This window comes from Cynocephalus volans, chromosome 17 (assembly GCF_027409185.1).
Source record: "Cynocephalus volans isolate mCynVol1 chromosome 17, mCynVol1.pri, whole genome shotgun sequence".
Lineage (NCBI taxonomy): Eukaryota > Metazoa > Chordata > Mammalia > Dermoptera > Cynocephalidae > Cynocephalus > Cynocephalus volans.
The window spans coordinates 37,616,833-37,643,898 of record NC_084476.1 but is presented as its reverse complement, the minus strand read 5'-3'; the positions used below and the strand labels follow the sequence as shown (position 1 = coordinate 37,643,898).

The 27,066-nt window shown below is 42.9% G+C and overlaps 1 protein-coding gene across 1 annotated transcript in view; it reads right to left on the bottom strand.

Annotated features, from left to right (window-relative positions):
- GABBR2 (gamma-aminobutyric acid type B receptor subunit 2) overlaps nt 1-27,066 on the bottom strand; it is a 378,270-nt gene that overhangs the window by 210,847 nt on the left and 140,357 nt on the right. Inside the window, exon 3 of the mRNA XM_063082450.1 lies at nt 17,775-17,945. Coding sequence (XP_062938520.1) covers nt 17,775-17,945 — 171 coding nt within the window. The remainder of the gene's footprint in view (nt 1-17,774; nt 17,946-27,066) is intronic.

Sequence of the window (27,066 nt, the reverse complement as noted above, 5' to 3'; positions counted from 1 at the left end):
CAATCGTGAAAAAAGAAGGGGGGACTGCATGTTAAACTATACTACAAGTGAACACTGGGATGCCTATACCAGAGTAGTTAGATCAATGGAACAAAATTCGAAAACTCAACAACAGTCTTCAGCTGCACTGTCCAATACAGTGGCCACTAGCCTCATGTAGTTACTGAGCACCTGAAATGCTAGTGTTGCTAGTGTCACATGTGGAAATGATAGTATTTTGGATATATTGCATTAAACGAAATGTATTGTTAAAATTAATTTTATTCATTTCTTTTTGCTTTTTAAAATGTGGTTACTAGAAAATTTAAAATCACATACGTGGCTTGCATTGTATTTCTATAATACAGAACTGGTCTAAAGCATATTTAAAAATATAGTATATCATTTTCTAAATATAAAATTTAGCATAGGCATCTTAAATGAGTTGGGAAAAGATATATTAATTAAATACTGGAAGAATAATTGAGTGAGTATGGGGGCAGGAGAAGAGAGGTTTGATATTTCAGACCATACACTGAAATTCTAGATAAATTAAAAAATGAAGTAATAAAAGTACTAGAAGAAAACATAGGTTTGTATCTACAGAAATTCCTGGGATGAGAAAAGCTTGCCAAGCATAACATTAAGGGTAAAAAATAAAAATGGTCTTGATAAATTTGACTATAAAAAACATTAAAAATTTTAACATATCAAATAACATCAAAAACAAAATTAAATGTCACATGAAACACAGGGAAATATGTCAACAAATGTGACACAGGGCTCATACCCTTACGTTATAAAAAGCCCTTGTAAGTTGGTAAGAAAAAAGAACAGTCCAATAAGAAAAAGTGCCAACAACACGAACAGCCAATTTACAAAAGCAGAAACAGAAATCAGAAGATTCTTAGTAAAAAAAAAATTAAATTTCAATAGTAATCACAGAAATGCACTTTACAATAGCAATTGCTAAGATCAGAAAATAATAATACATACTGTTGGCAAGGAGGGCTCTCCTTTACAGCTATGAAATTGTCATGATCTTTCTGGAGGACAATTTGGCAGTGTGTACCAAAGGTTCACAAATGTGCACATGCTATTTCTAGGAACTTCTCCTTGGAAAGTAATCAGACATGTTCACACAAAAATCCAAGTATGACTTTAGTATATTATTGGTTATAATCAGTAAAAACTGGCAACTCCCTGCATCTTCAGGGCTTTCTGAGTACATGATGGCACATGCGTAGGGGAGAATTTTTTGAACAGAGATTGGACAGAGATGGTGACACCAAACACAGAGCTTCCTCCTGCCCCATCCCAAATTCCTTGAAATGGCAAAGAATTTTTTAAGAAAAAGGTCCCTAACAGTTCTGGAAAACAAGAAGGCCATCGATGAACAGAATATTTGCAGAATTTTTGGAATATAGGAAAGAAGGGAACGGATTGTGGGATAAATAAGACTGGAGGAAAATACAGCCCAAAATATATCAGGGAGGGGCTTATGGCACAGGTTGGGGCACTTCGTGGGGGTCACCAGGGCCAGTCAATGAGCACTGGGTGGTCATTATGAGTTGCGGTGGTGGAGAACATTTGCCATTCTGGGAAAACATTCTCCCTGCATTGCTAAGTTAAAGAAGCAAGAGCCTGTATTTGTGTTCATTTACATACATTGAAAAAACTGTAAAGACACCAGCCTAGATATTAACAATGACCTTTCATGGGCTGGTTATGACCGATTTTTAATTTTCCTTTTTGTTGTTCTGTGTTTTCCAAGTTTACTGCATTGAGTACATATCAATACTACAGGTTTAAAAAAATAATTAATATTTTAAAATAAAAAAGCCAAAAATAACAACAAAGAGAATTTGATACTTTTATGTATGAAAGCAACTACAATCTTATTATTTTTCTTTTGGATTTATCCTACGATCCATTCCCTTCCTTCCTATATTCCAATAATTCTGCAAGTATTCTGTCCATTGATGGCCTTCTTGTTTTCCAGAACTGTTAGGGACCTTTTTCTTTAAAAAATTTCTGCCATTTCAAGGAAATTGGGATGGGACAGGAGGCAGCTCCGTATGTGGTGTCCCAGCCTGTGGTCTGCTCATCCCAATCTGCCCTCAAGACTGCTACCCTCTCAGCCCCTATTTAAAAACCTTCCATGGCTCCCTACTGCTGGCAGGTGAAGTCCCATCATTCTTGCCTCCCAGCCCATTCTCCCACTTCTCACCCTATACATGGAGCTATTGAGCCCCAACAGACTCTTGACTGTTTCCTGAAGGTTCTACACACCTTTCCAACTCACTCCTTTGCTCTTGTGGCTCTGGCACTTCCCAAGCCTGGCAGATGGGCCTTGGGGGAAAAATTACAGCCAGAATGTACCAGAATAGCTCTGGGGAACCTACACACTACATGATGTGCTGCACCATCAGCCAAGAAACCCAGCTGAAACAAAGTATCCTGGGAGATGTGATAGGAGCAGATGTGGAGGGACAGAGCTGGGCTCCAAGATTTGGGATCTGGGAAAATAGTGCAAACTTTAAATGCAGTATCCCTAGTGAAAAATCCAAGGGACTGTGAGCAGGTCCCCCTTGAGACATGGGTTGTTTGTTCTATATATTCTCCTCCTTGCTTATATGGCAGGGTGCGGTGAGGGGATCGGGACACACTGGCCCCAGACCCCAGCCTCCTCTCCACAAGGGCAGGCACAAACCTGGGTTCATATCTACACCTGCCACCTCTTGGCTGAGAGACATTGGTAATTACTTAATCTTCCCTGAATAAGTCTACTCTATAAAATGGAGACAGCATCATGCTGAGTGATTGAGTGTAATCACTTGGTACACAGTAAGTACTCAATAAATGGCAGTAGATGATGTTATAATTACATTTTCCTACCCCAAAAGTCCTGATGCAGCAGCTGCTTCATGGGGCTGGAGTCTGCTCAGGGAACCTGGTCCAGGGCTGGCAGGAGGCACCAGGAAGTGTCCCTGGTGAGGGCTTTGAGGTCACCATAATTGTCAGGAGCTCAGCCTCCCCTAGAGACCTGCAGGATCTCCTGTGTGTTGTCTCAAAGAAGGTGCACTCACTCGCTCACTTCTGTGTTCCAGCATCCACGCAGCCCAGGTGGAGGATATATTTATCTAATATCTCACGCCCTCTTGAGCTGACAATGTGACACTCCCCAAGCCCTGCAGGAGCCTGTTGCTAGCACCACAGACCTGCAGCCAGCCACCACTCCAGCCTCTCTAAGCAGGGAATGGGAAGCCCCTTTCTTTTAAGAGTTGGGGTGTGTATGTGTGTGTGTACACATTTGTGTGTGCAGGAAGAAGGGAGAAGAGGGACTCTGCTCTGAGGAACTGGTGCGGAGGGTTCGGGAGGAGTGTTCACCAGGCCCCCAGGGCTTTTCTCTGCACCACGATGGGCCAGCGTGTCCTCCTTGTTCTGGAGTGGAGGGAAGAGGAGTGTGGCACTGTCTGTCCCATGGGCAGGAGCTCCAATCCAGACCCAGGTGGCCAGTTTGGAGGTCTGCTTTCAGGTCAGCAGGCTCAGCCACACAGCCACCCCTGGACAAAAAACCCTGGCTGTGCTCCAGACGTGCATCACACTGCCACCAGCATGGCAGGAGCAGTGGATACCGGAGACCCTGACGGCAACGGTTCTAATTCAAGTGGGGTCTTCCCACCCTGCAGGGCTGGGCAGGGCAGAGAAGTTGCTGGTGGGCTGCACTTCCCTGGGGGCACTCACATGAATGGACAAGTGTTGCTTGAACCCCAGGGTCTGCCCCCATGGAGCCTGCGCAGAAGGCCAAGGGTCTGTGGGCCTAATTCCCGACCTTGGTCGAAAAGTCTCTTCCACTGAGCATCTGCTTTAGATCAGGGCTTCAAGAAAAGCCTAATGCCAGTGCCACCCCATCCCTCACCCCACCCTCACCAGTTAAATGAACAGGAGGCCAAGTGGTCTTCATTCATCCCAATGGTCCCCAAACTTCAGTCACTCCTGCACCACTCAGAGGCCATTTCCCATGTCTGTGCACTGCTTATAGAAACACCAACTTAGATTTTCCTTCACATGTCTCCTTTTAAACAAGGGTTCCATCCTAAGCAATAACCTTCATGAAGTGCAGTTTTGATGGGCTGGTCATAATTTTATTTTCTCTAGTATATAATAACATAAACACAGAACTATTAAAATTGTGCAAAAATCACATCACATATGCATACCACACTCTGGAAAATAACGGACCTATCCCCCCCACAATGCCAAAGAGGCTGCCGCACACCGCCACCGTGGTGTGGGCAGGACAGAGGAGGAGCTGTCCCTGCTGGCTGACCCACAGCCCCAGTCCCTCCCAGGGCACAAGGTAAGAGCACAGAGAAGGAGAGGATGCTTGCTTGGGCAGGCAGCCAAGTCTCCTAAATGCATTAGCAAGTTCTTCGGATAAAAGTTAGGACAAGAGGTGGAGCATTAGTACAATTAGAGTTAGAATCTTCTCCATCCGGAGTCCCCTTCTGTTTCCTAATGATAAAAGATCTGCAGAAACGTGGCCAGCCCAGGTGATCCTACAGCCAGGCTCTGCCCTTCTCGCATGCTTGGCCTTTTCTCAGATCAAGTGGGCTTAGGGTACAGTGGCCTCACTTGAAGGCTGCCCATTCCTCCAACATGGTGGTTCAGTAATTCTGGATGGAGCCCAGTGCTGCTGCTGATGCTGCTGGTCCAGAGCTCACACTTTGAGAACCGCACTCTAGAATGTGGGATGACCTGATCCCCTCAGGACGACAAAGCTGGAAAAAGACTCAGACACACACTACAGTGTGTACATTCCCAGTGCCCAACATCCACGTCATCCAGAAGCAACCACGCAGCAGGTTCCTGATCACTGCTTGTTCCCATAGCTGGCCTAAAACTTTCCACTGAGATCTCTAGAAGAACTCCCACAAGCAAACAATCAATGAAAAAAACACTTCTAGTTATGAAGTGATGGCATGGCCTGCATCAAGTTCTATGTGAGTCCCACTTGCTGACTTTGCCAGCTCCTTCCTTCTTCCCAATGACCTTGGTGACTCAGCAGGAGGCAGTCAGGGGAGGGGACACCAGGGCTAGGATTTCCCTGTACCCCTTCTACCCCCACCTCACCACCCCAGGGCAATGCAAGGAAATAACTGTGTGTGCCTTTAAGAATGTGGCCTAATGGCTAGAGATTCGTTTACTGAAACCTTACTGAACACACACACCAAGCAGAATGCAGGGTGCAGGGACACAGAGATAAGCCACAGTGCTGTCCACAGGGGCTCTCCAGTCCAGTGGCAGTGGGTGAGAGACGAGGAAGCAGACAGCAGCTTATACTGCATTGTGCAAAGAGCTGGTACATGGAGAAGCCCAAGGGGAAAGGAGCACAGAGGAGGCACACCTGGTCCAGCTGCAGAGGAAGGGGCAGCCAGTGGGGGAGGATGCTCTGCCAAGAGAGAAGCCAGTACAGGTGTGTGGCTGGACCCAAGGGGCAAAGTGGGGAGTGACTGAAGGAGAGACAGAGAAGGAGGCCTCAGGGGACCATGAAGGGTCTCTTGCGCCACACCCAGGTGCTCATTCCTGCTCAGGTTAGCAGAGAAGGGCTGATGAAACTAATGAGGGTGGCTCCTGGATTAGATGCAAGCATGGAGTCTTCCTGCCATCTGCTGCAGGAACGTCTCCCAGGCTACCACTCCAGAAGTGTAAGCAGGAACTTTAGAGGAGCTGGCAGAGACCTCTTTGGTGGGGCAGATGGCAACTTGGCAAGTGGGGAAGGTTTCAAAGGGCCAGGCAGGGACCTGGAGGGCCTGAAAGGGCAGGTGCTTTGAAGAAGAAACTCTGCAGATGGCGACCTTTTGGTCTTGGGCAGATCAAAGACCTCAGTGGGTCAGGCCATTTGAGGGAGGCCACCGGTATGGAAAGGTCAGCCCCAGAAACCTTGAGATCACTGAGGACCAGACACTAGGTAGGGAGTCTTGAAGCCTGTTTGGAGGGGAGGGGAGGGGAGGAAAGTGCCTGCTTGTGGCAGGCACAGAAACCCAGCAGGTCTCCTGAATGGAGGCCAGCCATGGGCTAAAAAATCAGATGATGATAATAAAAATACCCCTTGCATGGTGCTTATGATGAACCAGGCACTTTTCTTAGCACTTTGAGTATCCTAACACACTTAATCCTCCCAACAACTCTAAGAGGTATTATTATCCCTATACTCAAAATGAAAGAATAAGATGACAAATAAGCACATGAAAATATGCTCCACATCATATGTCATCAGGGAAACATGAATTAAAAGAACAATGAGATACCACTACATACCTATTGGAATGGCCCAAACTCCAGAACACGGACAACACCAAATGCTGGCGAGGACGGGGAAGAACAGGAGCTCCCATTCATTGCTGGTGGGAATGCAAAATGGAAGACAGTTTGGTGGTTTCTTACAAATATTCTTACTATAGGATCCAGCAATTGTGCTTCTTGGTATTTATCCAAAGGAGCTGAAATCTTATGTCCACACAAAAACCTGAATGAGGTTTTTCATAAATGCCAAAACTTGGACACGACCAAGATGCCCTTCAGTAGGTGATGGATAAACAAACTGCGGTACATCCAGACAGTGGAACATTATTCAGTGTTAAAAAGACATGAGCTATCAAGCCATGAAAAGACATGGAGGAAAGTTAAATGCATATTAACTAAGTGAAAGAAGCCAATCTGAAAAGTCTACATACTGTGTGATTCCAACTACATATCATGGAAAAGACAAAACTATGGAGAACAGTAAAAAGACAGAGGATCTTTAGGGCAGTGAAAATGTATGATATTATGATGGTGGATACATGTCGTTAACATTTGTCCAAGCCCTCAGAATGCACAACACCATGAGCGAGCCCATGTAAACTATGGACTCCGGGTGATAGTGATGTGTCCACGGAGGTTCATCAGCTGTAACAAATGCCCCTCTCTGTGGGGGATGTGGACTGTGAGGGAGGCTTGTGCATGTCTGGGGGCAGGGGGCAAACTCTGTACCTTCCTCCCAATTTTGCTGTGAACCTAAAACTCACCTAAAAGATGATGTCATTAAAAGCAACACAAAATCGAGGCAGAAAGAGGCTGTGTAACTCCCATGGCCATGCCCCTGGGAGTGGCAGGACCAGGGTCAGTGGCCAGATCTCCCTAAGAATCAAAAATACCTTGAGCTAGGAAGGGTCTTTGAGGTAAACTGGCTCAACTCCCTTATCTTAGAGCGAGTGATTTGTCCAAGGGCTCTTAGCTGGTTAGTTGCACCGTAGAATTGAAAACTAAAAGAAAAACTTGGTGAGGACGGTTTAGTGGCTCCTAAAATCTGGAGCTGGGGGAGAGGCTCACATACCCCTGTTGCCTCTGCTCATCCTCTGAGGAACGCTGCTCACTGCCTTCGTGTCCACCCCGAGCCCCGCACCCATCTGTGCCTGCTGTGCCACATGGACGTTACTTAGCACTCTGGCCTCTCATTTCTTTGCCCCTAATTCAGTGACCGGTACCTCCACTCCACTCTAGTTACTTGCACACAGCCAGGGCCTGGCCCCTTGGTCCCTGCATCTCTGCTGTAGCTCTGACCACAGCCTCCCATCCCTCCAGCCCCTCACCCGCACACCCTCAATCTTCACAGAGACTTCAGGTCCACTTCCTCCAGGCCCGGGGGGTCACTGCCTGCCCATCCCTCTTCATCCCGACCCCTGGACCACCTCTCAGCAGGACCCTCAGCTCTTCATCACCACCTCCACTTTTGTCTTCCACTTGGTAGAGCCCCAGCACTGGGTCAAAGCCTCTGTCCACCTTCTCCATCCCACTCCACAGTCTGAGCTGCTGAGGGTTGTCAGGCCACTAGGAAGAGGTTACTACAAGCTCAAAGGGCCCCACCACAAGAGGGCACCATTTTCACCCTGAACTCCTGACTCAGCCAATTAGGCAGCTCGGTAATTCTCGACACTGGCCACACGTTGGAATCACCTGGAGGGCTTGTAAAGGCTCTAAGGCCGGGTCACCCAGTATAATTGTTCTGGGGGATGACCTGGGCATCAAGATTTTCACAGCTCCCCGGGTGATTCTAAACGTGCTCTATCCATACAGGGAACACTACTTAGTAGTATAAACAGACTACTGACAGATGCCACAACACGGATCAACTTCAAAAACACTGTGCTGGGTGCAAGAAGCCAGACAAAAAGACTATTTGTTATATAATTCCACTTACATGAAATTTCCAGAAAAAGCAAATCTATACCTGGGGCTGGGAGAGGGACTGACTATAAATGCGCACAAAAGGGAGATTCTAGAGCAATGGGAGTGTGCTAAAACTGGATTGTGGTGATGGTTGCACAACCATGTAAGTTTACTAAAAATAATTGAACTGTACACTAACAGTGGGTGAACTGTATGTATGTAAATTATATCTCAACAAAGCTGTTCAAAGTGAAAAAAAAAAAGGAAAAGATCCAACTCAGGGAATTCAAATTTCATTTTGTATTAAAAAACAAAAACAAAATTCCCCCGGTGAATGTGATGAGCAGCCTGGGTGGGGAACCCAGTGCAGGGAGCTTGACACCTCCTAACCCTGCAACCAGGGACACTCGCCTCTGGTCCTCCACAGCACAGGGCCCATCACAGCCTGTGGTACGTGGTAAGCCACATTATTATTTTTTGAGTGAATGGATACATATGCCCAGAGTGTGTCTCATGAATTACTGGAGTAGAGAATGGCCACTTCATGAGCACCTACTTTGCAGAGGTCTTTCATATATGTGTTCTCATCTAATGCGCTCATCTCCCAGTGCCTGTGAGGTAGAGGTAAATATCCTCATTTTACCCAAGGGAAAACCAGATCTTTGCAAGGTCAAGTGAATAACTGGGGTCACACAGCTGCTGCTTAGCAAAGCTGGGCTCAGAGATCAGCACTCTGGTACCAAGTCCTTCCTTCTTCATCACATTTGAATCTTTGATCCAGAGAGTGCATGGCTGAAGCTAGCTCAATCATTTCACCCACTGATTTTCTCCATGGATCCTTGGTTGTGCCAGCAGCAGCTCTAGAGCTGATACATCCTAGAGTCAGCAAGGCACAGTGAACTGCCTGGGGTCACACAGCACATCTGCTCCAAGTCCTGAGCAGCCTCTGGGTCACCATGCACTGGCCTTGAATCTCAGGGACTGGGGGCTCGCAAGAGCAGTTGGTCCCAAGGTGGGATGGCCCTCAGTCCTCTACCCTTTCCACAGTCCTAATGCCACAGTGATAAGCTCCACGGGATTAAGGTCCTCCGCCCCCATCAATTTCAGGATTGCTTTCACTCGACATTCTTTCCAGCACACCAGTCTGGAACAGAAGTGCTCCACACTGCCATCGACCAGTTTCATGAAAGGAATCCAGTTTCCTTTGCACTCACGAAAAGCTGTTAGCCTCTGGCAAGTTTCCAGGGCCTGCGCTCCAGTGCTGCAGCCCAGACTTCGGGAGTGGGATGCCAAAGCCCTTGGGCACAGAGAGGAGTCAGCTGGGCTGAGAGGTTTAAATCAGGAGGGGTCCTTGCCAGCAATACCACCAAGCAACATCCTGTCTTCAGGAAAAGATGCCCTGAAACCCCGGCTGAGGGCCCTAACACAGCTATGCAGGGATGGAGATGTCAATATTTGACCCCAGGGAGGACAATGCAGTAGAAAAAACACTGGCCAACAGTCTGGAAGGTCAGGCTTGCAGCCTGGGCTGGGCTCTTTCCCAGCATGTGCCCTGGGGCAAGAAGCCACCCACCCTCTGCAAGCCTCAGTTTCCTCATCTGCAAAACTGGGACCGTCACCACTTCCTACAAGGCAGCTGGTTTTGAGAGTGTTTGAAAATCTATAAAACACTCAATCAATGTTAGGGCTGATAATTTGTCCTCTTTAGACCAAGCCCAGAGGGAATTTCAAACCTCTGAGGCTACAGGCAGTTATGTGACTCCAGGAAGTTATGGATGGAAAGAAGGAGTAACAGGAAGGGACCCCAGGATTCATTCCTGACTTTTCCATGAACAATCTTTCATGACTTCACAGGTGCTCTGAAACCCTGAACTTTCTCCCTTCCCCTCTCTTGGTCTCAGTTTCCTCTTCTACACAATGAGAAGGTTGGGGGAGGTGTCTCTAGGGGCCCTTCAGACTCTGACAGTGAAAGACGCTGTTAGAAAAAAGCAGGTCACTCCAATCTGCTGCATGGACTGGCCCTCCCCATCCCCCACCATCAACCTGTTTCGAACTCATTTCAGAGCATTTATTGCTGCTCTTTAAAGGGCAGTCTTCCAGCAAAAGCCTCTTCAGGGTTTGGCAGTGAGTCACTCCCACTGGAGGTCAAGTTCCCTTTGTGCCTCTCCCTAGGGGCTGAGAAACAGAGAGGTGGGAAGATGAAGAGCAGTGTTGCCTGGGAAAAGCTTGCCTTGTTTGGATACCATAGATGACAGGGCCAACACTTCTGCTTTTCAAGCACCTCCAAAAACATCCCTCTCTGTGCATGGACTGTACAGTTTACAAAGCTCTTTCAAATCCATTACTCATTCAAATTTGGTAAAAAACCCCGCAGGGAGGCATGCAAAGAGTTATTGTCCCCATTTTACATGGGGGGTGGGGAACCTTGGAAAAGTGAGGTGACTTCTCCAATGTCACAATGCCAATGCATGGGGTGGTCTCTCCTTTCCATGGGAGAAATGGGAGCAAAAGCCTCAGGAAGGTCAATACAGAGATGAAATGGAAGCCAAGTCCAGTGATGCCCAGTCCTGCTCTGCCCCCACCTCCCTTGCCACCCCTGCCCAGCCTGTCCCCATTCTTAGGCTGGTGGAAGGGTGTGTGTCCTCCCCCACTTCTCCTGCTGGTGTTTGAGGACCTGACTCACACATAGAAATTCCCCACACAGCTAATAGTTAGTTTGTTTCTCTTGGGCTGCTACATACACCTGGGTTGTCTTTTTTTCTCTGGAAGCTCCAAGTACCAAGTGCACACACATGAAGAGAAAGAAAAGTAAAAAATATAAAGCAAATGGGAAAAAACACAAGAGACACTTCTGCATTCATCTGAGCGGGGAAAATGTTTTTAAAATTTGCTAATATCCACTGTTAGTAAGGATGTGTGAAAATGGGAATTTTCAAATGCCATTGGTGGGACAAGAAATTGGAACAGACTTCTTGGAAGTCAGTTCCTCTCAAAATTTTAAATGAATCAGTAACTCCACTTATAAAATCTATTGCCAAGAAGCATACCTAGGTGCAAAGGTGATGGTTGTGATATCAAAAAGCTGTGAACATCTATAGGGGTCCGATTCAATAAGTTCCGATACATCCATTTGACAGAACACTATTCCCCATTAAAAAGCATGAGGCCAATCAAGATCTCTAAGATATATTGTAAAGAGAAAAAAGAAAAATATAGAGTATGAAGTCATTTGGGTTTAAAACAAATACAACTGGAAAAGTTCTGGGCAGATGAACATCAAACTGGAAGTAGGGGTTAACTGGGAACAGAAATTGGGATTCAGGGATATTGGGACAAGCAACTCAATTACTTTTTTACTATATATATATAGGGTTTTTTTTGGCAAAACAAGCTAAAAAGCTTCAAACATCATATATTAAAAAACAAACAAGGAGCCGAGGGCATCTCCTGCTGACAGACGGCAGGAACATGGGGACCTTCAGGGGCCAAGTGCAACCCCTGCTGATAGATGGCAGGAATGCAGAGACCTTCAGGAGCTGAGGGCAGCTCTTGCCAACAGACTGCAAGAGCATAGAATGCTGTCATGTGGGTAGCCTGCCACTGCTGAGGACACTGCTGCTGCACAGGTGATCCAGCACAGCCACTGCCATAGCCACCATCACCAGAAGGGAGACCTGATGCTACTGCCACCACAAGGGCAGCCTGCTGTCACAGCAGCAACCACTGTGGCCAAAGCAGCTGCTGCTGTCATGCAGATGGCCTGATGACTACTGGACTGCAGTGACACAAGGAGGATCAACAACAGAGCCCGTAGAAAGAGGTGAGTGCAGACCCATGACCTAGTGGCCCAACACACAGAGAGAATTACACTGTCCCCTGTGGTAGCACCCCTAGGGGTGAAAGGTACATATGCAGCCCACTTGACTGCCTTGATCTGGGGAGAGACACACATGGAATCTCCAGGCAGTGCAGAAATCCAGGATACCCAAATAGACTAAGGAAGAATTCCCAACTACCACCAACCCATCTCCCAACTGGGGGAAGCCAGGACCCAGGAGAAGCCTATGCCTGTAGGAGAGAGGAAAAAGACACCCCACCCAGGATCCCCTATTCAAAGGAAGTTTATAAAGAGATTAACACCTTAAAAAAGAGTGTAGCAGAACTCCTGGAACTGAAGGATTCATTCAACAAAATACAAAACACAACTGAAAGCATAATAGCAGGATAGAGCAAGCAGTAGAAAGAATTTCTGATCTTGAAGACACTCTTTTTGAAATAACCCAGGTAGAGAAAAAAAAAAGAAAGAAAGAAAAAAGAATTTTAAAAAATGAAGAAAATCTAAGAAAGCTAGCAGACATCCTTAAGTGCACAAATATCTGAATTATGGGTTTCCAGAAGGGGAGAAGAAAAGAAAAGGCAATGAAAGTATATTCAATGAAATAATAGTGGAAAACTTCCTGGGTATAGGGAGAGACAAAGACCTTCAGATCCAGGAGGCTCAAAGATCCCCAAACATATTCAATTCAAAAAGGTCCCCTCCAATACACATTATAGTCAGACTGGCAAAACTCAAACACAAAGACAGAATCCTAAAAACAGCAAGAGAAAAGCACCAAATCATCTATAAGGGAGTCCCTATCAGACTAACATCAGACTTCTCAACAGAAACTCTACAAGCCAGAAAAGAATAGGTTGATATATTCAAAGTACTAAAAGAAAAAACCCTGCCAGCCAAGAATACTATACTCAGCAAGGCTATCCTTCAGAAATGAAGGAGAAATACTGTATTTTCCAGACAAACAAAAACTGCAGGAGTTCACCAGCACACAACTAGCCCTACAAGAAATCCTCAAGAGAGTCCTGTATCTGGAATCCAAAACAAAATACTCACTACATGAACACATGAGAAAGAACAAATACCACTGATAGAGCAGATATGCAAATGAGAAAGAGAAAGAAACTATACCATACCATCTCAAAAAACCAATGAACACCAGAGACAAACAATAAAAGGGGAAGAAAAGTAAAAAAGATATTTAAATGAATCATACAAAAAGCAATTAAATGTCAGGGGTAAGACAATCCTTTCAATCACAACCCTAAATATAAATGGATTAAATTCCCCAGTCAAAAGAAATAGACTGACTGAGTGGATTAAAAAGGAAGACCCAACTATGTGCTATACACAGAGACTCACCTCACCTGTAAAGACACACACAGATTAATAGTGAAGGGATGGAAAAAGATATATCACACAAATGGAAATTAAAAATGAGCAGAAGTAGCTATTTTTATATTGGATAACATAGACTTTAAAATAAAACCTATAAAAAGAGACAAAGAAGGCCATTATGTAATGATAAAGGGATCTACATAGCAAGAAGACATAACAATCAAATATATATGCACCCAACACCAGAGCATCCAGATATATAAAGTGAACAGTATTAGACCTAAAGAAAGAGATAGACCCCAATATGATAACAGCTAGAGAGCTGAACTCCCCTCTGTCAGCATTGGACAGATCATGTAGGCATCAAATCAAGAGAGAAACACAGGATTTAAGCTACACTTTAGAACAATTGAACTTGGCCAATATCTACAGAACATTTCATCCAACTACTACAGAATACACATTCTTCTCACCAGCACATGGAACATTCTCCAGGATAGACCACGTTAGGCCACAAACCAAGTCTAAATAAATTTTTAAAAAGTGAAATCATTTCAAGTATCTTTTCAGACCACAATGGATTAAAACTAAAAATTAATAATAAGCAAAACTCTGGAAACTATACAAATACATGGAAACTAAACAACATGCTCCTGAGCAACCTATGGGTCCAAGAAGAAATTACACAGGAAACAAAAAAATTTCTTGAAACTAATGAAAATAAAGACACATCATACTAAGCCTGTGGGATACTGCAAAATGGTACTAAGAGGGAAGTTTATTGTAATAAATGCTTATATCAAAAGAATAGAAAGATTTCAAATAAACAACCTAAGACTAAATCTAAACCTAAAGAACTAGAAAAACAAGAACAATCCAATCCCCAAATTAGTAGATGGAAAGAAATAATTAAAATTGGAGCAGAACTAAATGAAATAGAGACCCCAAAAAGATACAAAAGATCAGTGAAACAAAATGTTGTTTTTTTGAGAAGATATACAAAACAGATAAGCCATCAGCTAGGCTAACTGAAAAAGAAAGAGAGAAGACCCAAATAACAAAAATCAGAAATGAAAAAGGAGACATTGCAACTGATAACACAGGAATACAAAAAATCTTTAGAGATTATTATAAACTATATGCCAACACATTTGAAAACCTGGAGGGAATGGATAAATTTCTGGACACATACAAACTACCAAGACTGAACCAAGACCAATAACAAGCAGTGAGATCGAAGCAGTAATCAGCAGTCTCCCAACGAATAAAAGCCCAGGTCTGGGAGGCTTTATTGGTGTATTCTACCAAACCTTTAAAGAGGAATTAATATGAATTCTCTTCAAATGATTTCAAGAAGTTGAAACAGAGGCCATTTTCCCAAGCTCATTCTATGAGGCCAGCATCACCCTGATACCAAAACAAGACAAAGATACAACAAAAAAAGAAAACTGCAGGCCAATATCTTTGAAGAACTTAGATGCAAAAATCCTCAACAAAATATTAGCAAACATAATACAGCAACACATCCAAAAAAATTATACATCATGATCAAGTGGGATTGATCCCAGGGATGCAAGGATGGTTCCACATATGCAAGTCAATAAATGTGATGACACCACATCAACAAAGTCAAGGACAAAAACCACATGATTATCTCAATAGACACAGAAAAAGCATTTGACAAAATTCAACATCACTTCATCGTAAAGACTTTCAGCAAATTAGGTAAAGAAGGAAATTATCTCAACGCAATAAAAGCCATATATGACAAACCAATCACCAATATTATCCTGAATGGGGAAAAGCTGAAAGCTTTTCCCTTAAGAACAGGAACAAGACAAGGATGCCCACTCTCAACACTCCTACTTAACATAGTATTGGAAGTACTAGCCAGAGAAACCAGGCAAGATAAAGAAATAAAGCACATCCAGTTTGGAAAAAATGAACTTAAACTGTCCCTGTTTGCAGATGACATGATCCTATGTATAGAAAGACCTAAAGACTTTACAGTAAAACTCTCAGAACTGATAAACAATTTCAGCAAAGTTGCAGGATACAAAATCAACACACAAAAATCAGTAGCATTTTTATACTCCAACAACAAACTAGCAGAAAAACAAATCAAGAAAACAAGCCCATTTATAATAGTCACCAAAAAAATAAGATACCTAGGAATCAATTTAACCAAGAAGGTGAAAGATCTCTACAATGAGAACAACAAATCACTCTTGAAAAAAATTGAAGAGGACACAAAAAGATGGAGAGACATTCCATGTTCTCGGATTGGAAGAATTAATATTGTGAAAATGTCCATTTTACCAACGTGATCTACAGATTCAAAGCAATTGCCATCAGAATATCAGTGACATTGTTTACAGAAATAGAAAAAAACAATCCTAACATTCATATGGAACATAAAAAGAGGCAGAGGCATTACATACCTGACTTCAAATTATATTACAAAGCTATAGTAACTAAAACAGCATGGCATTGGCATAAAAACAGATACTCAGACAAATGGAACAGAATGCAGAACCCAGAAATCAACCCACATATTTACAGCCAACATATCTTCAACAAAGGCACCAATAACATACATTGTGTAAAAAATTGCCTCTTCAACAAATGGTGCTGGGAAACTGGACATCCATATGTATATAAAAATAAGAATAAAACTAGACCCATACCTCTCCCATATACCAAAATCAACTCAGAATGGATTAAAGATTTAAGTATAAGACCTGAAACTATAAAAACTCCAAAAAGAAAACATAGAAGAAACACTTCAGGAAGTAGGACTGGGCAAAGACTTTATGAATAAGATCCCCAAAGCACAGGCAACAAAAGAAAAAAAATAAACAAATGGGATTATATCAAACTAAAACATTGCTGCATAGCAAAAGAAACAATTAATAGAGTAAAAAGACAGCTTGCAGAATGGGAGAAAATATTGGCAAACTATGCATCCAATAACGGATTTATATCCAGGATATATAAGGAACTCAAACAACTTAGTAAAAAAACAAGGTACCCAATTAAAAAATGTGTAAAGGAGCTGAATAGTCATTTCTCAAAGAAAGATGTACAAATTGCCAACAGACACATGAAAAAATGCTCCGCATCACTAAGCATCAGGGAAATGCAAATCAAAACCAGATTGAGATCTCATTTCACCCTAGGTAGACTGGCCATTATCAAAAAGACAGAGAATAACAAATTCTGGTGAGGGTGAAGAGAAAGGGGAGCTCTCCTACACCATTGGTGGGACTGTAAATTAGTGTGGCCATTATGGAAAACAGTATGGAGGTTCCTCAAACAACTGCAGATAGAACTACTATGTGATCCAGCAATCCCACTGCTGGGTATACATCCAAAGGAATGGAAATCATCACGTTGAAGGGATACCTGAACTCCCATGTTCATTGCAGCTCTGTTTACAATAACCAGGAGTTGGAACCAACCTAAATGTCCATTGTTGGATGACAGGATAAGGAAATTGTGGTGTGTATACACAATGGAATACTACTCTGCCATAAAAAAGAATGAAATTTGAGATTCGCAGCAATATGGATGACCTTAGAGAAAATTATGTTAAACTAAATAAGCCAGACACAGAAAGAGAAATACTGCATGTCCTCAGTCACAAGTGGGAGCTAAAAAAAAAAAGCAAATAAGAAAGAAAGATACACTAATGACAATAATTCGTTGATCTTTCAAACGGAGAGAACAGAACTGAGGCCATCATAGGTGGGAAAGGAGGAGGGGGAAGGAGGGCTAGCAAGAAATTGGTAAAGGGCCTCAAAAAATGATTACATTTTGTAATGTTGAAGATACTAGTTATCCTGATTTGAGCATCACATATTGTGCACAGGTATTTGATATTCAATGCTGTATCCCACAGATATGTACAATCAATTATGTCTCAATTATAAAAAAAGGAAACAAACAAACAAACAAACAAAACAACAACAACAAAACCCACCCAATCCAAGCAGACATTGGAATCTTCAGACCAAGCCAGCTCCTCCCCCGAACTCTCCTGACAGGAGAAATTCTCTTGGCAGCACATTATAATTTTAGAGGGTCCCTACAACATTAGTAACAAGGACAAGTCCACATGGCATGGAGGGAATAAGCCACTGAATGCAGCTGAAAGGAACAATGAAAGGGACGGTTTCACTCCTGAGCTATCTGGGATGGAGGTTTTCAGCAGTCCCACACACATTTCTCTGCTACCAGCTCTTTTTGTCAATGGTCAGACAGCATTGATCCCACTAATAAACACGTGCTAAAAAGCCCCGTGCTATTAGCCACCCCCAAGAAAGCCACATGGCTCCTTGCTGAGACATGACAGCACCAGCAGGAAGCGAGCTGGTGCCTCCGCGAGCCGGTGCCACCGCGAGCCTACCTCGGAGAACCTCTGCACGTCCTGCGTCAGGGTGCCCACGCGCTTCCACCGGTAGTGCTTGAGCAGCTTGAGGATGGCGGGATTCACCGCGTTGTCTGATGGCACCGTCCGAAAGAAGTAAGGGTACTTTTTCTTATCCGCTAGGACAGGCGTGGTCGCAGCAAAGGAAAGCTGAAAAACACAAAAGAGACAGCATTGTTTACCGGTGAGCCACCCAGAGGTGAGCCCAGGATCTTTCCTAAGGGAACAAACTTTCTGTTCTGACTTGGGGCACAAAGACACGGGTAAGCCTTTTTTTTTTTTTTGTCTTTTTGTGACCGGCTGCACCGAGCTCAGCCAGTGAGCCACCGGCCATCCCTATGTAGGATCCGAACCCGCGGCGGGAGCGCTGCTGCTCTCCCAGCGCCGCACTCTCCTGAGTGCGCCAGGGGGTTGGCCCCGGGTAAGCCTTTTTATTGTAAAAGTAATACATCACAGTTGAAGAGAAGATTAAAAAATGCAAAGTAAGGGGAAAGAAGGAAAAAATTAACCAATGATCTATCCCTCCCAGCCACCAGTAATCTTGTAGTCTATTTATTTCCAGTCCTTTTTTTATGCAGTGATTTAATCTTTTTAAAAAGGTTAATGAGATCACTCTGCATAAACAAATGAACTGTTTTTCCCCACTTAATGTTATCCCACAAGCATTTAACCATCCTGTTAAAAACTCCTTGTAAACATTTTAATAGCTGTATAATATTCCAGCATATGAACATACTGTAATTTATTGAATCATCTCTAATTTGAGGGCATTTAGTTTGTTTCTAGTTTGTCATTATTATCATATTATTCTGCAGGCATCTTTGTGCAAAGCAATTTTTTCTATATTTCAGAATATTTCAGTAGGATAGAGTCTGTGATATAAAATTTCCCAGATAAAGACTTTAAAGACTTTAATACTTATTTTCAAAAAAGATTTTTATCAATTTGCACGTCTATCGGCCTGGTATAATTAGAGGGCCAATATCACCACATTCTTGTCAACAGAAGGAATAAAACATTTGTAGTGGGTTGACTTATGTCCCCCGCAAAACTCACTGAAGCTTGAATGTATCCCACAAGTTTTATGCATTAGAAACTTGGTCCCCACTGTGACTGTTAAGAGGGTGGGAAATCCTATTACGGTAATTGAAAGATGGAGCTTTGAAGAGATGATTATATTGTAGGACGATGCTGTAGTGAATGGATTAAAAATGGTGGTCAGGGGCGTGGTTCTGAGGGCTTTAAAAGAAGAGAGAAGAGAGTCTGTCTTTCTCTCTCTCTGCTCTCTCTTTTTCCACCATCTTGCAATGTGAGACCCCTGGGTCACTGTCGCCACCACCAGTTGGACTTTGGACTTCCCAGCCTCAGAAACTGTAAGCGATAAATTTCATTTTCTTTACAAATCACCCAGTTCCAAATATCTTGTTATAAGCAACAGAAATGGACTAATACATTTCAATCTAATTTTATAATGGTTTATCACTAAAAAATTGAATCACATTGCATGCATGGTTATATATAATGTTGAACGTTTTTCCATGTGGGTGTTAACCAATGGTATGTCTATTTTAGGAACTGCTTTCTCATGTCCTTTGTTAATTTTTTTAGTTTGTTTATTTATTGGGTTTCATGAAGACTTTTTATATGTACAGCATTCAAACTCCGGCTATTTATTATAGTTGCTGCAAAGATCTCAGTTTGTTTGCCTTTACATTGTGTGTGTGTATTTTAATTTATACCCTGTAGTTAAATCTGTCCATCTTTCTCTTTATCATTTCTTCTTTTTCTTTTAAGTGCCAGTAAGTTGTTAAATTGGATTTTAATTATCTTTCCTACAGGGCCAAGCTGAAATGTCACCTCTTCCGTAACATTTCCTCTGATCTCTGCTCTCCTGTCACTCAGCCTCGTCCTCAGAAGATGGTTATCAAACTTTTTGATCTTTGCAGTGTGATGGTGAAAAAAATGGTATGTTATTGTAGTTCTAATTTGCATTTATCTCATTGTGAGGGAGGTTGAGTATCTCTTTCTAGTTCCTTTCTGGAAACTGTTCTTGCCCTTCTTTTCTTCATCTCTCCCTCCCTTCTTTCCTTCCTTCTTTTGCTTCATTTAAATCTTGGATTCTGAGAAGGCATGGCTGAAGCAAGTTCAATCTTTGCTGTCACCAGCTCTCCCCCCAAATCCTTCCTTGTCCCGGCAGCAGCTTTAGATTTGATACATCCCAGAGTCCAATTTCAGAATCCAAGGAAATAACATCCTGGCACCCTCAGGCCCCAGCTTAAGATACTTTACTGCTTCTGTCACCCAAAGAAGCACTTCCCCCCAAGACTTTGGGAAGGCGGGCTGTAGAGATTTGTCCTTTCCCCTGGTCTGGTTCAGAGGGTAGACCACTACTACCTAGGATCCCTGGACCTCCTGTGTCCACTCAGCAGCCTCGACAGATCCTATCTGTTGGAGCTGGTCACACAACAGTCCATCAGCCATTACCTAGAGCTGGAGAGCACCTATAGAAACCAATTTCTAAGATCCCCACAGAGACATGGACACCCCAAGGCTGGTCAGAGTCAAGGGTAGAATGACTGTTAAAAAGATTCTGGGTAGAAGAGGACCAACAGTAAAATCTACAGAGAGAAACTTTTCAGCTAGACATATTGAAAAACAGCCACATTCAGAGTTGTCCAGCACTGGAAAATTTGCCATCAGAAGTAGTGAGATCCCTGGTTCTGGAGGCGTGTTGAGGCTGGACTGCAACCTACTTCAAGGTGTCTGGGAACCCCCAAAAAACTGTAGGAAAAAGTTTGTGTGGGCATGTATGTGCATACAGGCATGCACATTTTTCTGAAAAGAAGGATCCATGGCTTCCATCAGAGTCACAGAGGATCGTACAATCCAAACAAGGTTCACACATCTGCCTGCAGGTGACATTTAGGTCCCATAGTTGGTGCAAGAAACAGAAGCTTTCGCCAGTCCCCTCCAAGTGTCCGTGATTCTTCTCTCAAGATTAAAACAACGCTGCAAGCCTCATGCACTCACCAGTGTAAGGAGGAGCTATTAGAAAAATCTGGGAGGAACTGTTTCAGGACCTAGGACATTATATGTACGCCATCACATTCCCAGAAATGCTTATCTAATATAATTTGGAAAATATTGGTTTTCTGATGTGATTTCTGAATCACACTCTGGTTGATACTTTACTGTTATTGTCCCATTAGTTCCAGGTCCACAATTAATTGTTGCATGAACAACCTCATATGTTTGCCCTGTAGGTAATTACGGTGGTTACTGTTCAGTGAATAAATGGCCCATTGTGTTTACAATGGGCTTGGAGTACAATATATGCCCTGGGTCTAAATCATGTTGGGTGCAGAATATGAACTGGCACTGACATTTTCTGCACCATTTGAGATAATGCACAATTTGATTAGATTGCTTTGCATCACTGTTTCTCTGGCTTTAGCCTCCTAAAACTTTTTTCCATGGGCAAAGACTTCAGGTGGCTACTAGCACTGCTGAACTTCACCATTGTGGAGAATCTGAGAAATCATCTAGCTCTGGGGTTCTCTACCCTGACTGCACACTGGAATCACTTAGGGAGATTTCAAAAAATATCGATGACTTAGTCACACTCCAAATCAACTGAATCAGAATCTCTGGGCATACAGCCCAAGCATCAGTATTATTTAAAAACTTTCCAGGAGATTATGATGCCAAGTGATGGTTGAGAACCACTGATACAGATTGACACCTGGTTTTGAATACCAGACTGAGGCTGAGAAATGGGGTGAAATCAAGATAATTCACCATAGCCAATAAGCAGGACTTGAACCCACGTCTAAAGGACTCTACCACCAGTGCTCTCCAACCCCTTGATGGCTGCCCACCTGTCTCCTATGTGCTCCCAGGCCTTCCCCCCCCCCAGCACAGTCACCCTGCTTTTGACAACGCCAGGGCTGCTAGTATAAGGGACCTAATTTGAAGACTCAAGCTTTCCGAGCTCTCCTGCCTTGTTTCATACAACCAAGTTCATTTCTGAATAGACTGTGATTGAGGCTTCAAGTTAATCCCTAACCAAGAATTTATCTCAGAGAGAATTTTAAACTTAATTTATGGTTTTGTTATTACTTCTAGTTTTATTGCATTATTTTGAGAATTTTGCATGTACAGTATCTGCCCTTGGAATTTATTGAGAGTTTCTTTGTGGCCTATTATACAACCAGCTTTTGTAAAAGTTCCATGATGGCTGGAAAAAAAGATGCAATCTCTAGTTGTAAGCTATTGAATTCTTTATTAGACTACTTATGCATAATAGATATAATCAAACTAATTAATTATATTATTGTCATAGGCTTCATATTTTTCTTTACTTGATTTACCAAAGATTGAGAGGTTTGTTAAATTTTTTTGTATCATCTCTGACCATTTTTCCATGTATTTCAAGTTTTACTTTATATGCTTAATATGCTTAGTATGTTTTGAGCATCAATGTTCGTCACAATTATATCTTTATTTTTCAGCAATGTATTATACCCTTGCCTAGTGCAAATAGCAGGCACTTAATACATATTCATTGAGTGAATTGGAGATTGAAATATTTATCAAGGTAAAATAACCTCCTTGTTATTGTATTGCTTTTGTTTTATACTAGATCTTGTTTGATATTAATATTGCAACCCTTACTTTATTTTTGCTTGCATTTGCCTGTCATAGTGTGATCCTTCTTTTATTTGTATTATATTAAGATTATTTTTAAATATATTTCTTGAAAAGAGCATATGGATAGATTTTAAGATATGTATGCTTATTGCTATAATAAATACTTGGTCTTGCATTTGTCATCTCACTCGTTTTTTATGCTTCCTTTCTGTTTCTTTTGGTTAACATTGGTACTCAGCTTTGCATCTACTCTTTTCCATCTTGCTGTATGAATTTATCTTCCTTCAAGTCAGAGCCTGATGGAGTACCTTTAAAAATCTGAATGAGATCAGGGATTGAAAACTTGCTGAGGATGGCCCTCTGTTGCCTTGACTCATGGTGGAACTTAGCTGGGTATAAAATTCTTGGGTTACCACTTCTTCCCTTTGAAACTGCTAAGTGATGTGGAGGATGTGGGGCTAGCTTGGTGGTTGTTCATTTGTAGGTACCTGGTTTTCTCCGCCTGGAGGCCTGAAGGTTTTTTTTTTTTTTTTAATTCTTGAAATTCAAAACAATTGCCAGGATAGATCTGGGTGTGGCACTCAATTTTATCTGGGATACAGGGAGTCTTTCAGTCTATACATTCAAGTCTTCCATATTTATTGTATATAATAAACTTATATTCATATATACTATTGTCTCTCTACTGGAATGCCTGATTACCGATATGTTGTCTTTTCTTTCCCAAATCCCTATCTGTCATATTTTCTTTCATGATTTCATCTCTTGGTCCTTGTTCTCATTCTAGAAGAGCATCTTGCTTTATTCTATCTATTTTTATTACAGAGTATGGGAGTATTAACTTTCACTACTTTCTGGTAAAATGTCTCTATCACCCACAGCCCTAGCAGTAGGGCATAATGGTTCTCATTTCTTTACATCCTGGCCGGTATTTGATGTTATCTGACTTCCTAATTTTTTGCCAGTCTTTCAGAGATGAAGCAGCACTTCATTATTATCTGCCTTTGCTGCTCTCCGACTGTCATGTGGCTGAGCAGCTGGACAAGAACAGAACGTGTTGGCCCTTAAGGTTCTTTGTTCTGGGAGTTGCCTGACTTGCTTTTCAACGGCCTCCATTTTAAGCTTTATTGTCTTTAACATATTTTTATTGTTATTGACATTTTTAGTTTCCTGTTAATTTTTTATGATCATATTCCTTTTGGCTGTCTTCTTCATAAAGACTATGTGGGTTTTTTGGGGGTTTTTTTTTGGCATATAATTGAAGTTGCCAAACATCTTTCTAAAGTTTTCTTCTTTATCCCACAATAGATCATTTTCAGAGAGGGACTCTTCCTCTGCTGCTTCTGGGTGTTGTGCTCCTCTGATCATTTTTGAAGTACTTTTTCAAACGTGTTTTCAATGTACTCACCCTCAAAAGCAAGGCAAGTCTTTTCAGGCTTGACTTATCAAGAGACACAACATGCGGATTGTCCTTGGCCCTGTTTTTGGTCTATTTACAGTACAATTGAGTATATTTCTTAGGAAACTGGAGAATAAGTATTTGAGCACAGTATTTGGTGTCTAGCAGGCTCTCATCTATGCTAGGCTACATTAATGAGGTGACAACATCTCTTACCCTCAGCTCCTGATCTTCTAATACTCTGCATCAATATAGTACATTAAATCCTCATCACACACTGCTGCGAGGGTTTTTCTTTCCTGCCCAGAAAACTCCACTTGGGAGGTCTCTCTTCTCAGAATGCAATGTATGTCTCCTCTCCTCCTCCTGTCCAGGTTTTTTCTAGGAACTTATGACTTTATCTGAATTTAGAAAGATAGATGAGAATGAAGAGAAAATAGCAATTTGCTTGCTCAGAGATCACCGACTGTGAGGTAAAAGCATAGCTCTCCAATTTTCTGATTGGTGTAAGTCCGGGGTCTCTAACTGAGATTGTAGGGGAGAGAGGAAAAAGTCCGCCTGTTAATTTTTAGGACAATTGTTATTTTATGAGGCAAGATCTGGGATGCTGGAAGAAAAGCTTATGATTTTCTCAATCCAGATCTACCTACTTTATAATGAGTGAAGCTTCCGAACACCTAGAATGTCATTGAGTCTTAGTGTCTCTTGGTTCTCTCCGTGTGTGTATTCTTTTCCATGTCTTAATAATTTCCAAAGAAAACTGGAAAATGTTCCATTGGGTACTGCTAGACAAACACTTTTTTTTTCTTTTTTGGTTTCTATCATTTAGTTATTTAGTAAGCCTTGTATTCTCACATATCACAAAGATATAGTTCAGGTTGGCCCAGTAAAGGAGTTAGAAGAATCTCAAATAAATTTAGTCTGAAATAGTCAACCAAATACATGGCAGGGCTTAGCACTCTCCTTGCATTGTTCAAATGCCATTTGAACCACAAGTTGGTGTGAAGGCTTTTAAGGTCTATGCTATGTATCATCAAACTACTCTCTAATGGGGTGGTAGCAGCTGCCATGCCCTGGGGGTGGTCAGTGAATCTACCCGTCTCATCCCATCCTGGCCAGCTCTGGGCACCAAGTGGGGTTCTGAGCCCACACCTCTCCTCGCTCCAGTTGGTGGCCAGGCTGAAGCTGGGTCATGACAGCATTTTCTCTGTCTCACGTAACTACTCCAGGAGTCCTTGAGCACTGCCTGGCCCATGAAAAAGCCTTGTGTAGCATTTTGTCCTTTTGCTCCCATCCCAGGAACTGGCCTGAGTATTTCTGATGATGACTATGTCCATGTACTGCCCAACCTATGGCCAGGCCACCAGGCCAATGGCTCCCCCTGTGCTATCCATGGCCACCTGGCCTGAAGAGTGGCAAAATCTTCCAGAAGTTCATTGTCGATGGCCCAGTTCACAAAGCATTACGCACTGTGAGTGGTCACTCTGAAGCCAGGAGGTAGGAAGGTGAAGCAGCTTTGTCCTTCACCCTAGGTAGCCCAGAGAGTCCCATCCAAAGTCCCACATGTGGTCATAAGTATACAGATTTACTATGACTACCTCCTTCTATCTGTGTCAGGTGCCTCCAGTTATCATCCTGCCTAATCCTCACAGCAGCCCTAGAGGTAGGTGCTGTTATTATTCTCATCATATAAGGAAACTTAGACTTAAAGGTTAAAAAACTAGCCCAAGGAAGCAGATGGTGGTTACCAGGGGCTTGGGTGGGGGTGGGAGAAGGAAGAACTGACTGCTTAATGAGTACAGGGTTTTCTTTTGGGGTGATGAAGATGTTCTAGCACCAGACAGTGATGTTGGTTGGACAACTTTGTGAATGTACTCAATGACACTCAATTGTTCACTTTGAGATGGTTAAAATGGCAAATTTTATGCTATGTGTATCTTACCACAGTAAAAGAAGAAAAAGAAACTTTCCCAAGCTCGTGCAACTTATAAATGGAGGAGTAGAAACCATATTGTTAGACCATACTGCTTCCGTCCTCACAATCCTGGCCCCTCAGAAATGACACAAGCCCCTCACCTGAACCCCAGAGACACCCTGACGAAGACAGGCACAGGCTGAGAGCAACTCAGATCCCTGGACTCCAAAGACCTTGGGTTTGAACCTCAGCTCTGCCTTTTACTAGCTGTACAAATGTGGACAAGTTATTTAAACTCTTTTCATCTGAAAAATTAGTACTGTAAGCTCTGTTCTGCCTGCTTTGGAGGGGTGATATCAGGATGTAAAAGAACTTTCTAGACTCTGAAGCTCTACAGATATGAAAAGTCCACTGCACTCACTTAGCTGGAGAGTTAGTAGAGGCTGGTTTTATGAAGAGTCTGTTAGCACTGGACGGTCCTCTGCAATCTTCCAGAGGGAGAGGAAGCAGGCTCTTTTTTTATTCCCACATCCTACACTCACTTAGGCAAATCCATTCTCTAATATGCCTGACAGCAAAGTTGTTTCACAATGGATGGATTGATAAGTGGATGGAGAAGTGAACCAACCACCCATACCACCAACCACTGAATCGGCCAACCACAGTACGAACCACCCAAAGGAGAATTTTCATGAACGCACGTGTGACTTGGTGATCAATACTTTCAGACAGATTGTCTGATGTAGGAATTATCATCCATTCTACACCTGAAAAGTGACCCAGGAAGGTGGTATACACTGTGCCAGGTCAGAACGGGAGATGTGGAACTGGTCTTCTGACTTCATATCCAGTTCTCTTTCTCCACCCCAGCTCTGAGCTGTTAGCCCAGGTGGGTCGGGCCAGTGACCCAGGGCTTTGCTCCTTCTGAGATCTGATAGAACAGGGAGAAGACAACTTATTCTGAGGCATCCAGGGTCTGTCAGACATAGCGAGATTCTGTGATGGGCATGGTTGGAACTGGGAGCTTCTGGGGGAGATATCACTTACCCAGCATCTCTCTCCAGGAGGGAGGCTCCTGCCATGAAATGTTTTGGGAGAGTTTAGAGTTCAATGCAGAGGGCAGTGGCAAGCTCAGGCAACTACGAGGGCACCTTAGGGGGCTGGGAAACCTGGACTTAACCCTGTCTCTACAACTGGGAGGACGAGGGTAAATCATTTCTCCCTTTTAGGCGTCTGTTTTTCTCATCTCTGAAAGTGATGACTTGGACCAAAGATTTTAAAGGTTGCTTGCAGGCACAAAACTCGAG